The sequence below is a fragment of the Euprymna scolopes genome, chromosome 22 (genome assembly GCF_053919585.1).
Source record: "Euprymna scolopes isolate OS-2025 chromosome 22, ASM5391958v1, whole genome shotgun sequence".
Taxonomy (NCBI): Eukaryota; Metazoa; Mollusca; class Cephalopoda; order Sepiida; family Sepiolidae; genus Euprymna; species Euprymna scolopes.
Genome location: NC_136503.1, coordinates 103,336,747 through 103,361,888, shown reverse-complemented (window position 1 = coordinate 103,361,888; position 25,142 = coordinate 103,336,747). Strand labels below are relative to the sequence as shown.

General features: G+C 37.0%; 1 protein-coding gene across 3 annotated transcripts in view; it reads right to left on the bottom strand.

Moving 5' to 3' along the window:
• Positions 1-25,142, bottom strand: part of LOC145243581 (uncharacterized) — a 465,876-nt gene that overhangs the window by 200,738 nt on the left and 239,996 nt on the right. For all 3 annotated transcript variants that reach the window (XM_080106561.1, XM_080106562.1, XM_080106563.1), the window contains exon 3: positions 8,722-10,336. In XM_080106561.1, the coding sequence (XP_079962687.1) occupies positions 8,722-10,336 (1,615 nt within the window). The remainder of the gene's footprint in view (positions 1-8,721; positions 10,337-25,142) is intronic.

The following is a 25,142-nucleotide window of genomic DNA, read 5'->3' as shown; positions in this document are numbered from 1 at the left end:
GTTATTTTAATGGTAAGTGCTCGTCTGAGCTCCTATTTATGGCCCCTTTACGAAACTTTCACAAAAACACTCGACAAGCTATAACCACTGTCAACAATTTCACCCACTCTCTATCTGTGCCTAAATCCAAACGCAGATTCCACGAACATCTAACAAAGCTTCTTTCCTAGAATTGACCGCCTGTGGAACACTGTTACATTGGCCTGCTTTCCAGCAGACTACAGCAAGGTAGCCATCAAGTCTAATGTAAACAAGTTCTTGTTGAACCGCTCCCTTAAATAATCAAATTCTACCCAATCTACATCATTAACGATTACTAAACTATCACCTTACATTCATTAATCCTTATCCTCGAGTGGCCTTCGGGACTTGGTTAGTGGTGACTCCCTTGAAAAAATAAATAAATAAAGTAATGAAGTAATAGTGTTGGGGCGATTAATCGGATTCGGGAATCGGAAAAATCGAAAAATTTGGGAGTACCGGAATCGGTATCGGAATCAAAAAAATTGATGCCTCTTTTCCGATGCCAAAACGATTCTTTTAACTGTCTTTTTTTTTATTTGATTTTGTTAAAATCAAAATCTTCCATTGCTGGTAATAATGATAAAATAATAAATATTTATCGATTTTAAAATACCAGTAAAGCTAAAATCAATAGATCACCCTCCACAAGTGTAATTTTACACTTGGGAAAATATCTGCATATTTAACATGTGTGTGTGTGTGGGGGGGGCTACCAAAGTTTTCCCGGAAATTTTTTTTTACTCATATTATGTTTAATGTTTGTGCAAAATTTCCAAAAATTCCAAGGCGTAGTTATTGAGAAAAGTGAGGACAAACGAACGGACGAACGGACAAGAGTGAATTTACAGGTCCACCCTCCTTTTGTCGGGGCACCCCCCTAAAAAAAAAAAAATTCCTAAGTCTAGAAGGACTTCTTTATGGTTCGAGGATAGAATAATCTCAAGTAGCATCAGGACAGATACTACAGTTTGTTCCTATCTAAAAATCCAAAGGAGTAATAGGTGGAGGTAGTGCATTGTTTATAAGCGATAAAAGATCCCCAAGAGGGTTGATATGCCATAAAACATACAAAAGAAGAAATTAATGGTTTTTCAGAGATATTTTATTTCGATATAAAATAAGTTCAAAACAGGTTGATATGCCGTATGGCAGTTAAAACAATTGATTAATGCATCAATTGTTTTAAGGAATTATATTGGTCCTATTTAATTGCCTTCCCACAATGCTAAAATTTGACAAAGGTCGGTTCGACGAAAATAAGAATTACCTCAGTCTAAAATGTCTTCTTCTTCACTAACCGAGGAGAGAATAGGATAAGTGTGGTATCAGAATAGATACTACACTATGGTCCTAGCTAAAATCCCAAAGGAGTAATAAATAAAGGTGTTGTATTGTGTGTCGAGATAAAAGATCTCCAAAAGGGTTGATATGCCGTAAAACATACAAAGGGGCCAATTTTTTTTTTTTTTTTTACCAGAAGTATTTTCTTTCGAAATTAAACGAGGCAAACAAAAAAAAGGGTTGATATGCTATAAGACAGAAGAAAAACAAAAACAAAAACAAAAACAAACAAAAAAACAAAACAAAACAAAAACAAACAAAACAAAACGATTACGATATAGAACCTATTTACAATGCCTCCCCACGGGACAGAGTTAGATACCAGGGTCGTTTTTTAACGTGGAGAAAAGGTACAAAAATAAAAAAATTGTCTCAGTCGTGAAGGACTGATTCTCCACCGAAAGAGAACAAGAAACGGAAGCGCAGCATCTGAAGGACAGATACTACGCTTTGATCTTGACCAAAAGGCAAGTCTCTACAATTGTTGATATTTCCCTCGCCAAACTTTCACAAGAAACACTCGTCTAGCTGAAAACACTATCAATAATTTCCCCCACTCTTTATCTGTGCCTAAACCTAAACGTAGATTCCATGAACAAAGCTTCTTTCTTAGAACTGCACGCCTGTGGAACTGTCTTCCGTTTTCCTGCTTTCCAGCTGACTACAATATGGTTGTCTTCAAGTCTAACGTAAACAAGTTTTTGATGAGCCGTTCCATATAAATTATCAAATTTACCGAATTTCCATTACTAACGATTATATATTGTCCAATTTCTACTGTACATTCTTTAACCCTTATCCTCGAGTGACCTCTTGGCCTTGATAAGTGGTGATGCCTATGTAAAAAAAAAAAAAGATAAAACAAAATGTATCGTATTGTGTATCGACATAAAATACCCCTAAAATGATTGGCATGCTATAAATAAATAGTAATGTATCAATCATTTAAAATGGTTTAATAACTGTGTTTTGACTTGAACTAGTCCAGAAAAGGTTGATAGTTGTATGTTAAAACCTGTGACTGAGGGGCTAAGGGACTCCGGAAGCCTTTTCTTAAAGTGGACCAAATGCTTTATATGAAAAAATTAAATGGCTGCAGACATTTAAATTTTGATTCTTTTCACTGGAAAAAGATATGATACATAACTACAGGTGTAAAGAGTTTCAAGATGGCCCATGAAAAAGTAAATAAAAAAAAATAAATGAACAAAAATTACAACAATTTTTGATTTATCTAAAAAAAAAAAAAATAATGGTTGTAAACATTATCGCTGTTAAAATTTTAAATTAATGTTTTTCATATTTATTTTAGAAATTATCTTGTTAGTCTTCCGTGGAAAACCGGGTTTGTATTACTGTACACATCGATTCGAAAAAGTTGTCAAAAAACAAATATATAACAAATAAATGTTATCAAAGGCAAGATAAGTTACTTTTCTACCAAACTGGATATATTTTTTGTGTTTTTATTCAATGTAACATGTTTATTCAGCTCGAAAAACATGCAATGTTTACCGATGTATTGGAAAATTCAAAATGGCGCCCGACACTCTCTAACATGGTAAGTTTGGGAAAAGGTGTTAAATAATAAACTAGATAAAATACTATTTAAAAAACACCGAATATATGTCAACTTATGTCACGGTAACATATAATGAGCGAATTTCTAACAGTATTTGGTCTAGTTTATTATTTATAACATCTTTTCCTGAACTTATCGTGTTAAAGAAAGTGTCGGGCGCCATTTTGAATTTTCGAATACATTGGTAAACACTGCATGTTTTTCGAGCTGAATAAACATGTTACATTGAATAAAAACACAAAAAATATATCCAGTTTGGTAGAAAAGTGACTTATCTTGCTTTTGATAACATTTATTTGTTATATATTTGTTTTTTGACAACTTTTTCGAATCTATGTGTACAGTAATACAAACCCGGAAAACCTTTGCCCTTCTTAGGGGCTCCATGGTATCATAAAGTTTGGGAAATCCTGGTTAAAACAACGAATTAATATATTTCTTTAAAGATATTGTATCGTTTCTCGGTATAAATTAGCCCCCAAAAGATTTCGATATGATGCATGCCAGATAAAATATCTAATTTATGAATATTAAAAAGCATTACAGTTTATTTCTCTGCAAACTAGTCCCCAAAGGGTTTATATGCCGTGTGTCAGTAAAAAAAAAAAAAAACTTACAGAAAAATCATGTCAAATAAATAATATTTATTGACATAAAGGGTTGATATGTCGTATACCAGATTTAAACAAAACAAAAACAAAAAAACAAACAAACATTTAATTTGTATTGTCTACCGGCATCAAAGGGTCAAAAAAAGTGTTGACATGCCATATAGTAGATGTAACTCCCCCCCAAAAAATACCAAGTGAAGCGTGAATCGTCCCCCATGAGTTCACAGTGAACGAGGCATAAAAAAATGACCAAGTTCAGCACCCCTCCCCCTATTTAGCCCCCAAAGTCCTCAGGCGACGTCAAATCCTGGTGAAAATGAAAAACGGTGCAGTTTTAGGCCTTAACATATGTAAATTTGAGTTCTGACCCATGCAAAAAAAAAAAAAAAAAAAAAAAGAAATGACTAAGTCCATCATTTGCCCCAAAAGTCCCCAAGAGTTTAACATATTTAAATTTGAGTTCAGCACCATGCAAAACTGCTAACTAGACATACACAGAAAATTTTGGACAAATATGGTAACATAGTGCCCAAAATGGAATGTCTTTATTAGCCCTAAAAGAGCCCCTGGGGGCACACCGAAGAGTTATCGCGAAGTATAGACAAACAAAATTATATAGACTTTTTTTTTTAATAAACACAAAGTGTCAATTTTAACCATTTTAACACGAAAGGCACTCCTAGGGGGGGGGGCAAACGGAGGTTTACCGGAAAATCCGTTCTGTTACTTTTTTTTTTTACTAATCTTATGTTTAATGTTTGTGCAAAATTTCCAAAAATTCCAAGACGTAGTTATTGAGAAAAGTGCGAACAGACGAACGGACGAACGGACAAGTGTAAATTTACAGGTCAACCCTACAGGGACCAACAAATATTTTTAGATGAGGATTAGTTATTTGGATTTTTTAACTACTTTTCTCATTTTGAATGCCATTTTAACAGGGACCCGTGGTTAGAGTACTTGGAAAAAATTAATTGTATAAGTGATATCTACTTCAATGGTTGAAGGTTCAATTCTCAGTGGGGGCGACCGAAAAACACAATTGCGAATTACTTAGGACCTCTATCCAGCCGTAGCTGACGGAAGGAGAGCGTGCTAAAGAGTTCCATTTGAAGTTCTGTCCAGATTCCCGAGTTCGACAGAAATATTCTCGAGTCCTATAAGATACACCTGAAGTAGATCGGAGGTTACATCGACCGAAATGTTGTGAAAAGGACACTCAAAATGAGAGCAGTAGTGCGAAGAATCTAAATAATACAACTCCCTCTCCCCCAAAAACAACCAATTAATCAATTAAAAATATTGTGTTTCGGTGTAAACTAATCCAAAAACGGGTCGATATGCCGTATACCAGATAAAACAACTAACCGTGCATAACATGCATTGTGATTAAACATACCATACCCTCCATAAAGGGGTTGATATGCCGTATCCCAAACACATCAAACGAAGTCGGGCTAAAACATTTGCACAACGCGTTTATATTTGCACGAATGAACAGGACGAGCCTCCATTTCAGAAGGTAAATTTTGAATTTTTCAAACGGAGAAAAGTTGTGCGTTATCTTCTCGCGTTTTCAGACTGGACGTGTGATTTTCAACTTCATAAAAGTTTTGCCTGCGTTCTAAGCAGACAACCCGACCCCTAACACACACAACCCACACAACCCACACAGATATATCCAACCCTTACTCCTCCCAAAAAATGTGACTTTCAAGATTCAATTAACGTGTAAATACTATATATATATATATATATATATATATATATAGTATTTATTTGCTTCCCCACGAATTCAAAATGTGACACAAGGTCGATTGTAATGTGGGGGAACCAGATCCTCCAAAAAGAGCACTCTAGCAGTTGCAAAAATAAAAATTACCTTAGTATAGAAGGGTTTCCTCTACATTGACTAAGGACAAATTTAAAACAGATACTACACTTAGATCTAAGCTCAAAGGCCAGATCTATATATATATATATATATATATATATATATATATATATATATATATATATAAACAAATTTACAAGGTCGCAACATTGGACATGCTAATGTTTCGGATAGATGGTTGGTTAAAACCACAAGTCCTCGTCAGGTGACATGTCCAAAACATTGTCATGTCTAGTGTTGCGACCTTGTAAATTTGTTTATATATATATATATATATATATATATATATATATATATATATATATATATATATATATATATAGGGATCTGGCCTTTGAGCTAAGATCTAAGTGTAGTATCTGTTCTAAATTTGCTTATATTGATAAAAATATTTCTTGCTCGTTTTGTATTGAGCAATCAAAATAACCTCGTTAAATTCATGAGTTATCACTCGTGAATACACACACACCTATATATATATATATATATATATATATATATATATATATATATATATATATATATATATAAAAGTGAAAGTGTGTGTGTGTCTGTGTACATTTCCCTACGCAATAACTCTGTCAATTTTTAGTCTACAGATTCGAAATTTGATATACAGGGTATTGAGATTTGGGAAAATCGATGTGATCGGTTTTCGGCCAGAAATTTGGCGATTAAGGGTTCAAAGTTCAACGATTTGACCTTTGAGAACTCTACCAAACACCCCTACAATTTTGGATCTAAACACTTGAAATTTTATATATAGACTCCTTGGACATAGATCTAACTTACTAACTTGATTTGAGCCCTAGACAATAAATTTTAAGCGGTCATAATAGGGGTCAAATTTTAAAAAAATTGACCGTTTTTTTTTTTTTTTTTCTCAGCATACACCTCAAAATACCCGGGCAAGGCCGGGCACCCATGCTAGTATATCTATAAAAGTGAAAGTGTATGTCTGTGTGCGCGCGCACGCGCGTGTGTGTCTGTGTGTGTACATTTCCCTACGCAATAACTCTGTCAATTTTTATTCTACAGACTCTAAATTTGATATAAAGGGTACTGAGATTTGGGAAAATCGATGTGATCGGTTTTCGGCCAGAGATTTGGCGATTAATGGGTCAAAGTTCAACGATTTGACCTTTGAGAACTCTACCAAACTCCTCCGACAATTTTATGTCTAAACACTTGACATTTTAGATATAGGTTTCTTGGACATAGAACTAACTTAATAACTTTATTTGAGCCCAAAACAATAAATGTTAAGCGGTCATAATAGGGGTCAAAATTAAAAAAATTGACCGCATTTTTTTTTTTTTTTGCTCAACATACACCTCCCAATACCCGGGAAACGCCGGGCACCAATGCTAATATATATATATATATATATATATATATATATATATATATATATATATATATATATATATATATAGATAGATAGATAGATAGATAGATGTTATTTTATTTGTTTTTGTATTTGCGCTACGTTTTGAATAAATTCAATTATTTATACGAAAGTGCATTTTTACCTAAATGCGAGTTGAGAATAATTTTCCCTTTGACCAATTTGTACCATATATATATATATATGATGAGAAATATGGAAATAGTATTCCGACAAAATAGAGAAATAAAAAGGAACAGACCGTATTATGTGTTCATCAACGTTTCGTCTTTATTTCATCCAGAGAAAGTCTCGAAATAAAGACGAAACGTTGATGAACACATAATACGATTTGTTCCTTTCTATTTTCTATTTTGTTTAGCATACTTTTAAAGCATTTCAGTTAGTTAGACGGAAGAGCATTGTACCTTAATGCTAGTTAGGAATAATCTTCACTTTCACAAATGTGATATGCCCTAAGATGGGGCGCTGCATACATTAGAACAAGTTAATTACCAAGCCCCGCTGATGAGTCGTAAATGACGAAACAAACACGCGTCTGTAGACAATTAAAGTTTCAGTCCATCTATCTATCTATCTATCTATCTATCTATCTATCTGTCTGTCTACCAATATATATATATATATATATATATATATATATATATACACACACACACACACACACACACACACACACACACACACACACACATATATATATATATATATATATATATATATATATATATATATATATATACGATGATTTAACGAGTGCCTTTTCTAGCTTTTTTTTTTCGTTTATCTCTTGTAAGTAATGATTTTTATGTAGAAATTCCGTTCTTGTTTTTAGATCCTTCGATATGAAAGGGGGTTGACAAATCTATATGCGTTGACCAGCTAGATTTTATGTTATATCCAGTGTGACAAGATCGATGAAACCTGGATACCCCCAATATACATTTAGTCTTCGAGTGTGTGTGTTTGTGTGTGTGTGTGTGTGTGTGTGTGTGTGTGTGTGTGTGTGTGTTTTAAGTCTTCCTTTTTCTTGTGTTTTGGAAGCGACATATATCTATTTGTAAAAAATGCGGATAATAAAACTAGACTAAAAGATAAATAATAAAAAAATATGGTGCTTATTTAGAATTCAAACTATTAAAGAATACAGAAAAATCTTTATGATGTACGTTCTGTCACGGAACGTATGTTTATTCCAAAAATCACGTAAATTGATCAAGGCGTTATTTTTTAACAAAGAAAACCACAAATTAAACTATTTTTAGCGATTTTAATTGGAAATCATAGCCATTACAAGGCTGGGTTTTGTCCCCTTATTTATTAAACATAGCGGATCCAAAGATAATGTTTAGCTTCGTAATAGACTTTGAACTATTTATTTGCACAAAATATAAAAATACATCATGAACAAATTAGGCACAAGGTCAATCGAAAGTGTTGGGATAATGCGTGTCGTTGGTCATCCTTGATCTCAAACACTTGAAATTGTCTGTCCTACTCTTAAACAAAAATATCTCAGTCACCGCACTACCACATTCACTCCAGGAGCTGTCCTACTTAAAATAAACCCAAATCTGAAAAAGTTTTAGAGAATTCTTAGTCAAAAATGTAACTACTGATCAATTTACGTGATTTTTGGAATATGACATCTTCGTTCCGTGACGAGCACCAACACCCTAAACTTTTTAAAATACTTTTCTATATTTCTCTTTTGAAAATAGGTTTAATTTTAAACAAGCACGGAAAACATTTATTTATTTCCACAGATTGGTTACTTTGAAGAACAAATAAATAAATAAATAAATAAATAAACAAACAAACAAACAAATAAATAAATAAATAAATAAATAAAAAGACTTACTGATTTCGTTTTCCAGTTCTTCGATTTCATTCATCAATTCTTTGCGTATTCTCTCCCCGGGATCCATGATGTTTTTAGCTCCAGAAGATATTACTGTTTTTTTAACACCTTCTTCTTCAGCGTCTTTTTCTTCTTTTTTATCTTCCTTCTCTTTTTCTTTTTCCCCTTCTTCTTTCTCTGCCCCTGATTTGTTATCGCTCCCGACGCCACCACCTCCGCCACTACGAACAGCAGCACCACTCGCTCCGAAACTACTCTCGCTGCTAGTCCCCTTCGCAGCAGAACTACTTGTACTGCCGCTACCCGTACCGATTCCACCGGTGCTGTCTGAGACTGCGCGAGCACGATTTAGCTCTCTGGTCATACGAGAATTACGTGTTTCGAGATCGGTTATCTTGCGCTGGAACGCCAACACGTCCCCTTCTAGCTGTTTCACCCTGGCGCGGTCACGTGACGCCTCCGCCGTTTCTTGGCTGCTGCCCGCCGAAGGAATGCCAAGAACTCCGCCATCGCCAGCTCCGGCTCCTCCCCCTGCTCCGCTACCGGTGCCGACGCCAAAGTTGATGCTAACTCCTTCCCTGCCGCTAACAGAAGCGCTATCTCCTATCCTATCTGTGCGCGAGGCGGTCGGGCTACCAATTGCGACGGGACTGTTGATCAAGTTGCGCGTCGGACTAAACGCACCGTCACCTGGTTGCGGGCTACCGAGGCTCAGCTTCAGGGAATCGCGGCTCACCTTACGGAGATTGTCGGACATGGACTTCATCTTAACGTTCATCTCCTTGTTTTCCGACTCCAGCCGACGGACCATCTCTTTCAGCTCGACATTCTCGATGGCCGCATCGTCCGCTTTAATCGACGGCACTTGGCGAGACGTTTGAAATTGCAGCTTCCGGTTTTCCTTGGTCAACCGCTCGTTTTCAGCCTCCAGATTAGCCATCTTATCTCGTAGGACGCCTGCTTCTTGGTGGGTGCTGGTCAGCTGTCGATTCAGATCCACTGCCTGGTTATCGCTGTCCAGCGACCGGCTTTTCTTAAGAGAGCGTCCCTGTTTGGTGTTAATATTTTGAACGAGCGCGGACAGCCGTTCGATTTCTCTATCCTTTTCAATCAACTTCCATTTCAGGTCGTCCAGCTGTTCTGTAAGTTCCTTCATCTTATCTTCGTAATAAGCATTTGGGGTCGTTGGTTCAGGTACTTTGGCCAGTTCCTGGTCTTTTTCCTCAATCCGTTTCTCCAAATACTTAATCTCTTCCTGAAGGCTGTCGTTCATGTGGTCAAGTTCGGCCACTTTCTTCCTCGCGAGTGCGTTCTCACGTTCACTCATCTCCAGCATAAGGTTCAGCTCGATCTCTTTGGCCGCCGAGCTGCCGTCGTCCGACTTCTTGTTGAAGATCGTCTTCGCCGACATCAGCTTTTTAATCTGGACGGTGAGACTCTCGTTCTCCTCCTCCAGGTCGGAGATCTTCTTCCGCTGGTTCTTCGTCTCCTCTTCGATGAATTTCATCTGTTCCTTAAGGTCGTTCTCCCTCTCCAGACTGTCGTAGAGATCGCGCATCAGCTGCTGGGACTCTGACTCGCTGCTCCCTTGCTTTGGGATCTGGCCGAGCATCACCTGCAAGAAGAAAGGAAAAAAAAAAAAAAATGGAAGAGTGATAAGAGGAAAATCCTTGAACGCGGAAATCAACCAACATATCAAAACTAACGTTAAAATGCCAAATATAATTTTAAAACAGGTTGAGAATAAAACACAAAATAGAACATCACATAGGAAGTAAAACCTGCCAATCATTCAATAAACTGTCATCTCCATCTCACACGTCTCTGCTATTTTATAAAAGTAACTTTGTGTGTATGTGTGTGTGTGTATGTGTGTGTGTATGTGTGTGTGTGTGTGTATGTGTGTGTGTATGTGTGTGTGTGTGTGTGCGCGCGCGTGTGTGTGCGTGCGCGCGCGCGTGTGTTCGTTTCCTATGTTATCGGATACACAAAGGTGCTTGATGTATCTGATGGTTGTTTGTTTTTGTTTTACGGCATATCAACCCTTTTCAGGTTATTTAATGCCGAATTCAGTGATTTTGAAGAAAATGTTTTTAATAGAATATATATATATTTCTTTTTTTTTTCAAGTCAGTTTCTATGTGACCCATAGTTGGGACCCTAACAGGTACTACCAGTCCGGGTCAGAGTGGACCTGTGAGCAGTGCCAATTAAGGGGTGGCTCCACACTCCTTAAAGCCCGCAAGCCGGGGTCTCATCATCGGATATAGTTTAAGGTCATATCCAGGACCTTAATGTATCTGAAAGTGTTCTTACGTAGATTTTGTATCGGAATGCGTCTGATAAGTATCGAAAATCGATAATCTAAAAAATCCGATTAAAGAAAGTTAGATTTTGATCGAAGCTAACACTTTTATACGACTAACTTCACAAGTGCATTTGAGAAGTTTTATCACCGCACAAGCAGAAAGGCCTAGCGTATAAAATCAACTATAGATTCCTTTATAAGATAGAGGCGCATTCGAAGTGAATGTTTCTTTGTCGAGCACAGTTGAACCATGATACTTGACTTTTATACGTTTAACGTTATTTCAAGTGATTATGTAAAAATCATTGAATACAATCAATAGTTGGTTCTTTGATGAAACAGTGACGCGTCCGAAATGAATATTTCTGTTTAGAGCACAATTAGACCATGATACTTGGCTTTTGTATTTTAAACTTCAAGTGAAGCCATTGTTTGCAGATAATTTTATAAAATCAACAATAGGTTCTCTACAGTGCAATGTACACTACAATGTATTGTGGACTAAGTCATTACAGGGAAGCATGTGAAGCTCCTCTCGGTACACTGTAGGCGGAGGGTCCTTAATAGGTAATCAATCGATTTGATTAAAAAAGTTCGATTTCACGGATTCGATCACAATAAAAGTATGCGGTGGCGGAACATTTATTTATCTGCATTTAATCCCGAACAACGTCAGGTCTCTCTGCTAGTACGCACATAAACATAAAGCCCAATTTTTACGACATGCCCCAGCATATTATAAGCACCCCAACTTCCGCATGTTAAGAACGGCTTTCGGAATAAGCAACCTTAACCTCGAAAGCCATTATTACCATGGCGGGGTTGGGGGCTGGGGTAATTCCGAAAGCAATTCTTGATATGGGGAGGTTGGGGTGTTTATAATACGCTGGGACACGTCGTAAAAATTGACCAACATAAATTCACAGATATGCACACATGCATGTGGTGACATAGGGTTCGACTGGTACCACAGAAAAATGCAATGAAGGGTAAAAGACTAAGGAGAGAAAGAGCACCAAACAGACCTCCACTAGAGAGATGCGAAGATTTGTTGTCAACTAGATTCTGGGGAAGAATCAGTTATAATGACCCAGCCATATCTCCCAGTAAGTCACTACTACTACTACTACCACTACTACCACTACTGCTGCTGCTGATACTACTATTACTATTACTACTACTATTACTACTATTTTTTACTACCGTGGCGTTTATTTAAAGGCAGATGCAGTTACGGATGTTAATTTATACAGTGAATGAGGAAATAATCGTCTCTCTCATTATATCTGTATATACATATAGCGCACTCTGTATGTATGTGTGTGTGTGTGTTCGTTCCTTATGGACTCCAAGACGGCTAAGCCGATCTTTTTCTTTTTTTTTTTTTAATTTCACACAAATATACATTATGTGCCTGGGAGTGTTCCTAGTTAGGGCCTGTATCGAAATACTTCTGATAAGTAGCGAAAATCGATAAAAAAAATCCCATTAAAAGAAAGAACAGTCCGATTTGAACCAAAGTTAACATTTTTACACAGGCTAACATCACAAGAGCATTTGGGAAGTTTTATCGCCGCACAAGAAGAATGGCTAGGCATATAAAAATCAACAATAGGTTCTTTGATAGGACAGAGGCGCGTTCGCAATAAATGATTCTGTTGAGAGCACAATTGAAGCATGATACTTGACTTTTGTATGTTAAACTTTAATTGAAGTCATTATATAAAAATGAATGTTTTTACATCAACGCTAGATTCTCTACAGTGCAATATAGGTTACAATGAAATGTGAACTAAGTTACTGCGGGGAAACATGTGAGCCTCCTCCCGCTCAAAATAGACTTCGTAGCCTAGTGGAGGATGCCTTTTCTATTCTCTGCAACCTCTTTCCCACAGAAGAGACGATGCGAGCGTGTCACTGCTTTATTGTTATTTCCATGGCAAGTGCTCGTCTGAGCTCCAATCTATGGCCTCTCCTTCGCCAAACTTTCACGAAAACACTCGTTTAGCTGAAACAACTCTCCAATAATTTTCCCCACTCTTAATCTGTGCCTAAAACAAAACGCAGATTCCATGAACAATGTTTCTTTCTTAGAACTGCACGCTTGTGGAACTCTCTTCCGTTTGCCTATTTTGCAACTGACTACAATTTGGTACTTTTCAAGTCCAACGTAAACAAATTCTTGATGAACTGCCCCTTTAAGTAATCAAATTTTCCATTACCAATTTTCCACTACTAACGATTACTACGATATTGTCCCATTGACTACTGTACACTCAATAACCCTTATCCTCGAGTGGCCTCCGGGCCTTGATAAGTGGTGACACCTATGGAAAAAAAGAAAATCAATCTATTTGATTGAAAAATAAGAGATTTCACCCATTTCGATGAAAATAAAAGTATTTGATGTGTCGAACATTCGTTGATCCGCATTCAATTCTAAGTCTCCCCGTTAGTATATATAAAAAGTTAGACATATATATATATATAAACAAGTCTGGTGAGGAGGGTGGCTAGTCTCCCTGAAGGATTAAAAACAAGACCTTCCAAAGGGCGAATGGACCCTTTTTCGGGGTCAACGACCGACTAGCACCATGTGTGTTGGGGTGGAGAGGACTCCTGTAAGCTGTGGTGAAGGCAACCTTTCTAGGAGAAGCAAATCTCTGATTTAAAAAAATCATACAGCGGGAGACAAGTACCCACATTAAGCTGGTCTGCAGTTTAACTTGTTGCTGGCTATCTTGCTCTTGCTTGTTGCTGGATTTCAACATTTTGAACTGAGAGAGAGACTTAGCTGTCGTACAAAGCTAAGACTCTGTAACACCATCTTTGTATAGATACTCCCTCAGGCATTTGTCTATAAAAGTGGTCCTGTGGCGATCGAAAGTTGTGACACGTGGAGGCTTGAAATGCTGGAAGCATGTAATAATTGATCTCAATGACCATCTTCAGTGTCATGCCTGCTTGAGCGTGTGAATTCACCGGTAGGACTAAAAAAAGTCATTTTGGGGCTCATGGACTTTAGGTATCTGAGGGAGTGGCACTCGTCTGACAATACGTTGTAATCATATATATATATATATATATATATATATATATATATATATATATATATATATATATATAACTACTTCATTTATTCACATAAATTTAATATACGAAAGTATAGATTTATGCGTAAACTTTAAGTATTTACTTCAAAAGTGCTCAATACGTAGGTAGAGCTAGTTAGTAATTTATAAAATATATATGGCGATTAAGCTACACTGAATATTCTGCGTTTCATCCAACTATAGGATTCCTCAGGCTTATAAGCTTGTAAGCCTGACGAATCCTATAGTTGGATGAAACGCAGAATATTCAGTGTAGCTTAATCGCCATATATATTTTATAAATTACTATATATATATATATATATATATATATATATATATATATATATATATATATATATATATACCCCCATAAATTTCTTTTTTTTATGTGTGCATTGATATTCATATTAAAAAACCTTTTCTCTATTTATTTAAAAAGAAAATACGACTTTGCCATATATGAGTCGTGAACTTACAATTTTCTTATATATGAGTTGTGGAATTGCATTCATTAGCAAAAGATCTAATTTGCATATTCTTTTAAACATTCATTTTAATTATTTCCCTATTAGTTTTTTTCGCTTTTCTTATGTGATGATCATCTTTAGTTAATTATTACGTGTAATTATATTCATGCAGATATTTTACATGATTTATACTTGCATAATATTTGCGTAAAAAAGCTTATCGTAAACATAAACCTTTTTCTCTACATATATTTATGTATGCGTGTGTGTGTATATATATATATATATATATATATATATATATATATATATATATATATGTGTGTGTGTGTGTGTTCAGAGAAATTTGCTTACCATACTTTTCTGTCAGTTTTTGGTCTACGGACATGAAACTTAATATATAGGGTATTCGAGCCGTGTGAAACTTTATATTTGGGTTTTAGCTGGGAAAAATCGGTGCAAAAGTGTCAGAATTAAAAGAATGGAATTTTCTGGTGAAGGTCGAACAACGGTATGACGAATATGAATACCTAACGGAATAGCTATTAGTTCATGTTTTAATTTTTAGCCTTGCAGATAAACATGTCTTTATAGCTCAGGCAGTTATGTCAAAGGATAAAGTAAATCGTAAACTAAACGTTTTGGCTTCGATAATGTGTGTGTATATATATATATATATATATATATATATATATATATATATATATATATATATATATAAGAAATTCCACAGCCAAACAACGTCGCAGCTCACAAGAGCCATGACAGTCAATGAACCAGAAGTCCAAGACTCGAGTTTCGCCCTCATTTGGGCTCATCAGTTAGACACATCTGTACTCAGGATTAGAAACCCGAGCCTCTTGCATGCGAGGCAAGCACTCTACCAACTGAGCAAACGCCCTGCACATAAGAATTTCCATTAACCAACACAGATCAAGCAAACCGCGCCGAAATCCGACTGTGGAATGTTAAAAACTCCTACTTGTGAGACATCGGCAAGGGTTATTGACTGGTTGGATGGCCGCGTCCCTTGTCGAGACGAAGTAGATTCATTTCACAGTCGGATTTCGGCGCGGTTTGCTTGATCTGTGTTGGTTAATGCACGAGGCTCGGTAATTGTCTGTATTTTTGAGATGAGGTGTTTTCATTGATTGAGATTGTCGGACTGACTTCCTCATCTTGGTTGTTGTAGTTACAACGTTTCGGCCGTTTTTGCCCTCCGGCCTTCATCAGGTGTTTTGTATCGAACTGGGGAATCTAGCTGGAGTCCGAACACGGTACCCCCGTAATAATAATAAAGGGGTGGGTTCGAGACTCCTAACAAACGATTCCCCCAGTTCGATACAAAACACCTGATGAAGGCCGGAGGGCAAAACGGCCGAAACGTTGTAACTACAACAACCAAGATGAGGAAGTCAGTCCGACAATCTCAATCAAGAGGCTCGGGGTTCGAATCCTGAGTTCGGATGTGTCTAACTGATGAGCCCAAATGAGAGCGAAACTCGAGTCTTGGACTTCCGGTTCATTGACTGTCATGGCTCTTGTGAGCTGGGACGTTGTTTGGCTGTGGAATTTATTATATACAATCTCTCACATTCTGAAAATCATATATATATATATATATATATATATATATATATATATATATATATATAAAGTGTGTAAAATTATCAATCAAGTTTCATAGGAGGAAATAAAATAAAATTATATTTATATGTACGATCGTTTCAGAAACTACATTCTTTTATTCATTCGATATTTACAAATAAAACCATCGAGAAATAAGTAAAATATTTCGGGATATCGGATTCTCATCACCATAAATATTTATGCTGATAAGAAGACGATATTGAGAAATATTTTACTCAGGGCACAGCACATTTAAATATATTTTACTGAGACTTTGCTCATTGAGACCCTGTGTATTACCTTTCACACACACACACACACACACGCACACACACACACACACTTTCTCTCTCTCATATATATATATACTCATATATATATATATATATATATATATATATATATATATATATATATATATGGATACAAAATCAATACGAAAAAATACATAAATATTTATGTCTTTTCTGTATTTATTTCAAATTTGTTGACGTGTAGGAATACAAAAAGTCTTAAAAAAACGAAAACGTTTTTTTTTTTTCAAAAGTACAAAACTTTCGACCAATCTTTCGGTCTTCTTCAGTGTTAATGATAGAAACACTAGAGCAGGCGGAAAGGGCTAACAACAGGAGAAGAACGGGTATGGCCAATGAGATTAAGATGTATCTGAATACGACCATCGCAATATTTTTGACATGGACTGGTCAGCAACTTGTGTAGCCTTTATTAAAAGCTAAGTCTTTCGTAAAATGTTGAAGTGGACACACACGCACCCCTTACACACACACACACACACACACACACACACACACACACACATACATACACACACACACACACTCGCATACATGAATGTACACCCGTACATTCTACGCATACCTGTTCACACACAGAATACGCCCACACGCGTTTATAGATGTAAGTACACATGGAAAATGGAAACTGATGAAGAGATACGATAAGTGAAAAGTTCTGACCCAAACCCGGTAATCCCCATTGGAATCGTAAATTTAGTTTGGTTCTAGGTATGGGACGAGGTGAAAGGGTAACGTTCTTTGCTTGTTTGGACTTTTATGTATGCTCGGCCGCTCCCCCCCTCACACACACATATATATATATATATAAATTCACTTGTCATCCTTTTTATTAAAAAAATAGAATTACCCGATCGTCGGAGACAAGATTCAAGCAAGCAAGCAAGCAAGCAAGCAAGCAAGCAAGAAAGAAAGAAAGAAAGAAAGAAAGAAAGAACGCCCGGACGATTCACAAAATTTTATAATTATATAGATATAGGACCTTTTGCAACCCTGATCATTTTGTAACATAATTAGTTTACCTTTTTTTGCAGCACACTTGGCGGTATCTACTACGTATTTATTCCGATTTATATTGCCTGGGAATGTTCGCCCGAAGAGTTTTAATCATACGACTTGATTTTACAGTGATTAACGTAACATAATAATATTCCATTTGCATTGCTCTCTTTTGCATTGCGGAATTACATCGACATGTTTGTTGGCCGAGTTCGTAAATAGTTCCACATTCCTAGCCATTAGTTTGTTTCTACGCCAACTCGACTCCGCATTCCATATTTGTTGACTTAGTGCCTAAAAAACATTTGTTTACGAAATCTAGCCTCTTATTTTAGCCATGAAGGACCCTAATAAACTACAGCGATATACACTACTCCAAATCTCCTTGACACTATCCCAGTTTAATTTCGCAAATGACATGAGCGTAAAAACTGAGTAAAATCTTAAGAAACGCTTGCAGGACACTATCTATCTATCTATCTATCTATCTATCTATCTATCTATCTATAAAAGTGAACGTGTCTGTGTATCTGTCTGTCCGTGTGTCTGTGTGTGTACATTTCAATACGCAACAACTCTGTCAATTTTAAGTCTACAGACTCGAAATTTGATATACAGGGTACTGAGATTTGGGAAAATCGATGTGATCGGTTTTCGAACAGAAATTTTGCGATTAAGGGGTCAAAGTTCAACGATTTGACCTTGGAGATCTGTACCAAACGCCTCCGACTATTTTGCGTCTAAACACTTGAAATTTTAGATATAGGTTCCTTGGACATGGATCTAACTTAATAACTTGATTTGAGCACAAAACAATAAATTGTAAGGAGTCATAATAGAGGTCAAAGTTTAAAAAATTGACTGCTTTCTTATTTTTTTTGCTCAACATACACCTCAAAATACCCGGGCAACGCCGGGCACTCATGCTAGTATATGTATAAAAGTGAACGTGTCTGTGTGTCTGTGTGTCTGTGTATATTTCCCTACGCAATAACTCTGTCAATTTTAAGTTTACAGACTCGAAATTTGATATAAAGGGTACTGAGATTTGGGAAAATCTATGTGATCGGATTTCGGCCAGTTATTTGGCTGTTAAGGGGTCAAAGTTTAACGATTTGACCTTTGAGAACTCTACCAAACTCCTCCGACAATTTTGGGTCTAAGCACTTGAAATGATCAAAATATATTAGAAAAAATTGTATACACCTTGTAATAAGCGCCGTAGAAATATGCGAAAATATAAACAAGAAAAATCTAAATACCAGTGGCAGCATTAACAACGGATCTTTCACGATAAACACTCGTCTAGTTGAAACCACTGTCAAAAATGTTCTCCACTCTTTATCTGTGCCTAAATCAAAACGTAGATTCCATGAACAGAGCTTCTTTCTGAGAAGTGCACACCTGTGGAACTCTCTTCCCTTTGCCTGTTTCCCACCTGACTACAACTTGGATGTCTTCAAGTCCAACCTAAACAAATTCCTGATAAACCGCCCCCTTAAGTAAGACACTTTTTATGTTTTTTAAATATATATATATATATATATATATATATATATATATATATATATATATATATATATATTGTTATTATTATTATGATTATGATTAAATTATCTTGTTTGTCTGTTGTCTGTGTAGAACGGTTTTTACCAAACTACTTTATCAATTTTTGGTCAGCAGGGGTTTTAATCTGTGGAACAAATTCGATTTAGATTTTAGCTGTTAAAATAGATGCTGAGAGGTCAAAAATGAAACAAAAATGGAACTAGGTAGGCGTAAGTCAAGTAAATATGTTATTTCCACGCATACATTCATAGTTTAAAATTGGTTATTTTTGAAGTTATGATAGCCGTCTGTTGTCAGCTCAGATGTTAACGAATGACGCAGGATAACTCAGTGTTCGGTTTCGATTCTAACTAGTACCATAAATTGTATAAAATATAATAATATATATTTTTTTATTATTTTTATTCAATTTTCACCCCAAACAAGGCAAAGTGTCACTTTGAAGTAGGGGGCTACTATCGGGGACATAAGGGACATAAGTTGTAGGAGCATTATGAATGGAGATGATTAGCAAGATGTTTGTTCACATTACACTTGAACTTCTGCATGTCAGTACAGTTGGAAAAGCAGAATCCCGGAATTCCAAAGTCTGGGGAAGAAACTATTGGAGTAGAAGGCTTTCTTACACTTAGGGATCTCTACAGTGAAGGGGTGGGATTTAGCTGCTTGTCGGGTTTGTCGGGGGTATTTACATCGAGGGAGTACAAGTGCTTGTAGTTCGTCACAGCATTCACCATTAAAGAATTTGTAGAACAGGCAGAGGGATGCAACATTTCATCGATGGGACAGAGGCTGAAGTTTAGATGACAGATTAGGACCTATCAGGTTGGCGACTCTATTTTGAACCCTGTCAAGGAGTGAGAGACTAGTAGCAGATGCACCAGCCCAATAGTTTTTTTGTTTTGTTTTTTTAAATGGTGGTCACCACTTATCAAGGCTCAGAAGCCACTCAGGGATAAGAGTTATTGAGTGTACATTAATCAATGGGATAGTATCGGAGTAATCGTTAGTATTGGAGATTTGATAAAGTGTCTTACTTAAGGGGGCGGTTCATCAGGAATTTGTTTAGGTTGGACTTGACGACGTCCAAGTTGTAGTCAGATGGGAAACAGGCAAACGCAAGAGAGTTCCACAGGTGTACACTTCCCAGAAAGAAGCTCTGTTCATGGAATCTACGTTTTGATTTAGGCACAGATAAAGAGTGGGGAAAATTATTGACAGTGGTTTCAGTTAGACGAGTGTTTATCGTGAAAGATTGGCGAGGGGGGACCAGAGATTGGAGCTCAGACGAGCACTTGCCATGGAAATAACGATAGAACAAAGACAGGCTCGCAACGTCTCTTCTGTGGGAGAGAGGTTGCAGGGAAGAAAAAAGGGTATCCCCCACTAAGCCACAAAGTCTATTTTGTACTCTGTCAAGGCAGGATATGCTGTTTTTTTATTGGTTCTATGAAATCTGCATATATGAAATCTGCATATATTTAAATGTCATATTAAGCGTATTTTATGATTGGGCAACTTTGGGCAGTCTGCTAGTATGTCTGTAAAGCCACGATTCGTACATGCATGGTGGTATTGTTGGCACCTTTGGCCTAGTGCACCCTCTTAGACAGGATACAAAAAAAAAAGAGCCTTTAACCTAGTAGGTTCCGTCCTGTATACTAAGCTCCAGTTCCGGTCACACCGCTGCAATGTTGCGCCTGTGATTGATTTACAGGTGTATCTACGGAATGTTCACCGACGAACTTTCTGCACTTGTAACCCCTCTGCTGACTATTACATGGTCGTTTTCAAGTTTAATGTAAATACGTTCTTGTTGAGTTGCCCCTACCCAAGTTCCACCATTACTGATCATCACGGTGTAGTCTCAGCGTCTACCTAACACTAATTAACCCCCATCTTAAAGTTGTCTCCGAGCCTTGATAACAGTGAACCCCACAAGTAAAAAAAAAAAAAAGTCCGACAGAAAAACGAAATGACCCACCGATCAACTGTATGTCGGACTGAGCCTCTTTTAGAGACGCGTTGGCGCATGGAAAATTAAAAAAAAATTATGAGCAAAAAAATCGAAGGAGAATGACGGTGGTGGTGGGCAGGTGGAAAGAACGACGCTGATATTTTACGAAGTGGAAGCCGGCACGCCCAAGATATCTGGCCGATCTGTAACGGCGAATAGTTCGTTAATTGTCGACGATCGCGCATCTACCGGCAGACGGCATCACTCGGCACCGCGTGTGACGTAATCACACACGCATGCACGCGCTCATTGTCACACATACACACACGACAAAAAATATAATCGCCACTGAACGATGTGATATTTTTTGTACGTTTACCAAAACGATTGCCTGTCAAACCAAACACAAGTCAATTTCTGTGACGCTTTCATTTTTTTTCATTTTTTGGCTTGAATACGAAATGTACCCAGGCCGTTCACATTGATAGTGATGAAAGCATCAATGCAGGTGCTTTGAAAAATGGTTATTTATTGCTAATCGCTCAAGGTGCTCCTATTCCAACTGAGACCCTAACAGTTCCTCTTAGATAGCACCCAAGAAAGATCCCATAGACCCCATGGGTCCCACTTAATCTACCAAGATTGTCCCACGCCACAATGTTACATCTCTGTGCTTGTTTTTATATATTCCAACCAAGAGATCTTTTTAAAATTCTAACCGTCCCTTTAAATGTAATTGTTTGAATCTCTCTTGCACTTGGTTCACCGTGTATATTTGCCAGGTAGTTATTGAAATTCTTTTTCATGAGTCCAGTTGCTACTATAATTACTAGGATGGTGGAGATCTTCCTAATATTCCAGTTTCTTTTCATGTACATACCACTTTGGTATTTCGTTATCTTTTCTCTCAGAGTTCTGTTTAATCCAACATCATTGGGATACACTATCTTCTACCAAGGTTGTTTCTTTCTCCTTCTTGTTCCATGTCACTATGTCAGGTTTAATAGCTACAAATATTTCAATGGAGTGTATTCCGATACAAGAGCTACCCTTTTGCCTCTTTGGCGTAAATACCCCCGGATTATCTGACAATTAGCCAAATCGCCCCCCCCTTCAATGTGCAGATCTTTAGATGCGAGATAGCTTTCTATTTTCATAGCTTTTTCCCCTCTGCTACCTGTATTTTTTTCTCGCTGTACCGATATGCAGAATTTTAAATGTAATGTTGCTGCTCAACTTCTCGCTTAATCATTGTAGACTATTGCATCGCAGCATCAATGTGGCTTTCAAAATAAAAAGAAGAAAATCGCCTGAGGCACTCTTAGTGGGTAATGCCGATGGGACTAACCAGATGTTTTCAATAGGCAAGATTGTCCTTTCATAAAAGGCGCTGGCTCTTCAATCCAACTTTCTAACCATTTTGTCACATCTTCCCATTGGAGGATGAAGATATATAACTTTCATCTGCTTAGCTATTCTCAGTTAGCGATTTAAGAAAAGGGGGTTAGTTTATTGCTAATCGCCTGAGGATCCCCGATTCTCAGTCAGAGATTTATATCAAATCCAATGTCCACACTTAACTCGTTCTCATAAGTAATCAAATGTTGTTTGTTCCACCCATCATTTTCAATCCTCTCCTAATATTATTCATCATTTCAACTGAAATTCTATCTATCATATTGATACTTATCCTCAAGTAGATTTTAGCCTTGATAAGTGGTGATTCATTATTAATCGATAAGATAAATCTCACCTGTCTGTTTAAATGTATGCATGTATATATATATATATATATATATATATATATATATATATATATATATATATATATATATATATTAATATATGTATGTACGTATGTATGTATGCCTTAAACTTTCGACTGAGGCGACGGATTTTCACGAGATCGGTATCGTTTTGAAGCGTGACCCTTCGGACGACAAATATCGAAAAAATGGCTAAGAATATTAATTCGTTCACCCTCCACTGAGCACTTTTCTACAAGGAGGAGTTGCTTTTTTTTCGCTGATATTTTCGAAATTCATCCCCTCTTGTCGATTTACTAGCCTTAATTTAAACCTTCATCACTTTCAGTTTGACAATGGACGCAACGGCAAAGACGTCACTTTTTTTTGTCACGTTCTTTTCCTTCTTCGCGGTAAGGGTTCGGGCCTACGTGCCTATTACCACTTTCTTTTTTTTTCTCAACACATACCTCCAAACACCCAGGCTAGTATATAGTTAAAAGATCCGCGTGTTAAATCATATCATGATGCATCATGGTGCATTTTGTAAGTCGATATGTTAATACGTCGACGTACAAAATTAAGATGTATAAACGCGTTTGTACCCATATCGTTTGCGCATGCGTTATCCTAAATAAAAACAAATAATATTTTGGACCAATCAGAAAACTTTCTGAATTTATTTGAAACTATCTTTTCTGGGAGCTACCCGAACCCTTTTCTTCAATAAACCAGTGGATAATTACGTTAAGCAACGATGAACCTGGCCGGGATCGGATGGGTGACCATTTGGTACTTCCAGGTGTATTATGTGCTCTCAATTGCATTGGCATTTTTTCCAATCGTCTGGGACTTTCTCTTTGCCACTGGATTCAAGCAGTGCCGATTCAGGAGAAGTGTGGCGGGAGATTGCGTAACCCTTGCCACACAATTACATGCGCAGCTGCCCATACAGAGGGTATCCTTTGTCTCTCGAGACTGAACGGAGGCATCGAAACCAGTGGAACCCAGTTGACCCGAGTCTGTGGATCGGTGTCTCCGGCGCCATAGTAAGAGCGATTCTCTCGTCAACACCTCTGTCCATTCACACAAAAAATAACGAACACAGATACACAAATAACATCGATATTATCGTCTGTCAATCTGTTTCACCTTATTCATTGAATATTCACAAACTTTATCTCTAAACTATTCTCTATGTCAACAAGCCAAGCACGTCCAAGGATGGAATACTGCTGCCATATCTGGGCAGGAGCTGATAAAAACAGCCTATCCTGCCTTGAAAGAGTACAAAATAGACTTCGTGGCTTAGTGGGGGATGCCATTTTCTCTACCCTGCAACCTCTCTCCCACAGAAGAGACGTTGCGAGCCTATCCTTTTTTATCGTTATTACCATGGCAGGTGCTCGTCTGAACTCCAATCTCTGGTCCCCCCTCGCCAATCTTTTACGAAAAACACCCGTCTAGCTGAATCCACTGTGAAAAATTTCCCCCACTCTTTATCTGTGCCTAAATCAAAACACAGATTCCATGAACAAAGCTTTTTTCTTAGAACTGCACCCCTGTGGAACTCTGTTCCGTCCGCCTGCTTCGCACCTGACTACAACTTGGATGTCTTCAAGTCCAACGTTAACAAATTCCTAATGAACTGCCCCCTTAATTAAACACTTCATCAAATCTCCACACTAACGTGATGTACTTGCAATAACCCTTATCCCTGAGTGGCTTCCGGGCCTTGTATAAGTGGTGACCGCTGTGTAAAAATACAAAAAAAACAACAAAAGAACATTAACCCTTCTAAACAACTTTCAATGAATTATAATTTATTTAATTGAGCAGGGAAGTTTTAAATACGATTTCCCTGACACCTGAAATGCATGGTTCTTAATTAATCGATCCAGACCTTTTCTAATGTTTCAGCTAATGAACCCCCTTGTTTTTACAAAAATTCCCAAAATATTAACAAACATTCTATGTTTTCCTATTACTTAAACCTCCCATTTTAAACATATATAAAATATTTCTTTCGTGAATATTATTTTGTTTACCGTATGACAATGTCCCTTGTTTTTCTCACATTTGGTTACAACACCTACAAATCTTTTTCACTGAAAATATTTCTTTGAATCCGGCTCATCCTAAAAATATATCCCTCCTTACAAAACACCCTAAAGTAAAACTCTCCAAAACCTATCGTGAACACATCCCTAAAACCAACGACCGCCTCCCCATAACAGGTGATCGTAATGGCTTTTTTTTTTGTCTGCAGCTAAAACAGTTGACGTCACAACTCTCAAAATCTGTTACGTCACAATCCGCTGTAATGTTTGTTTTTCTT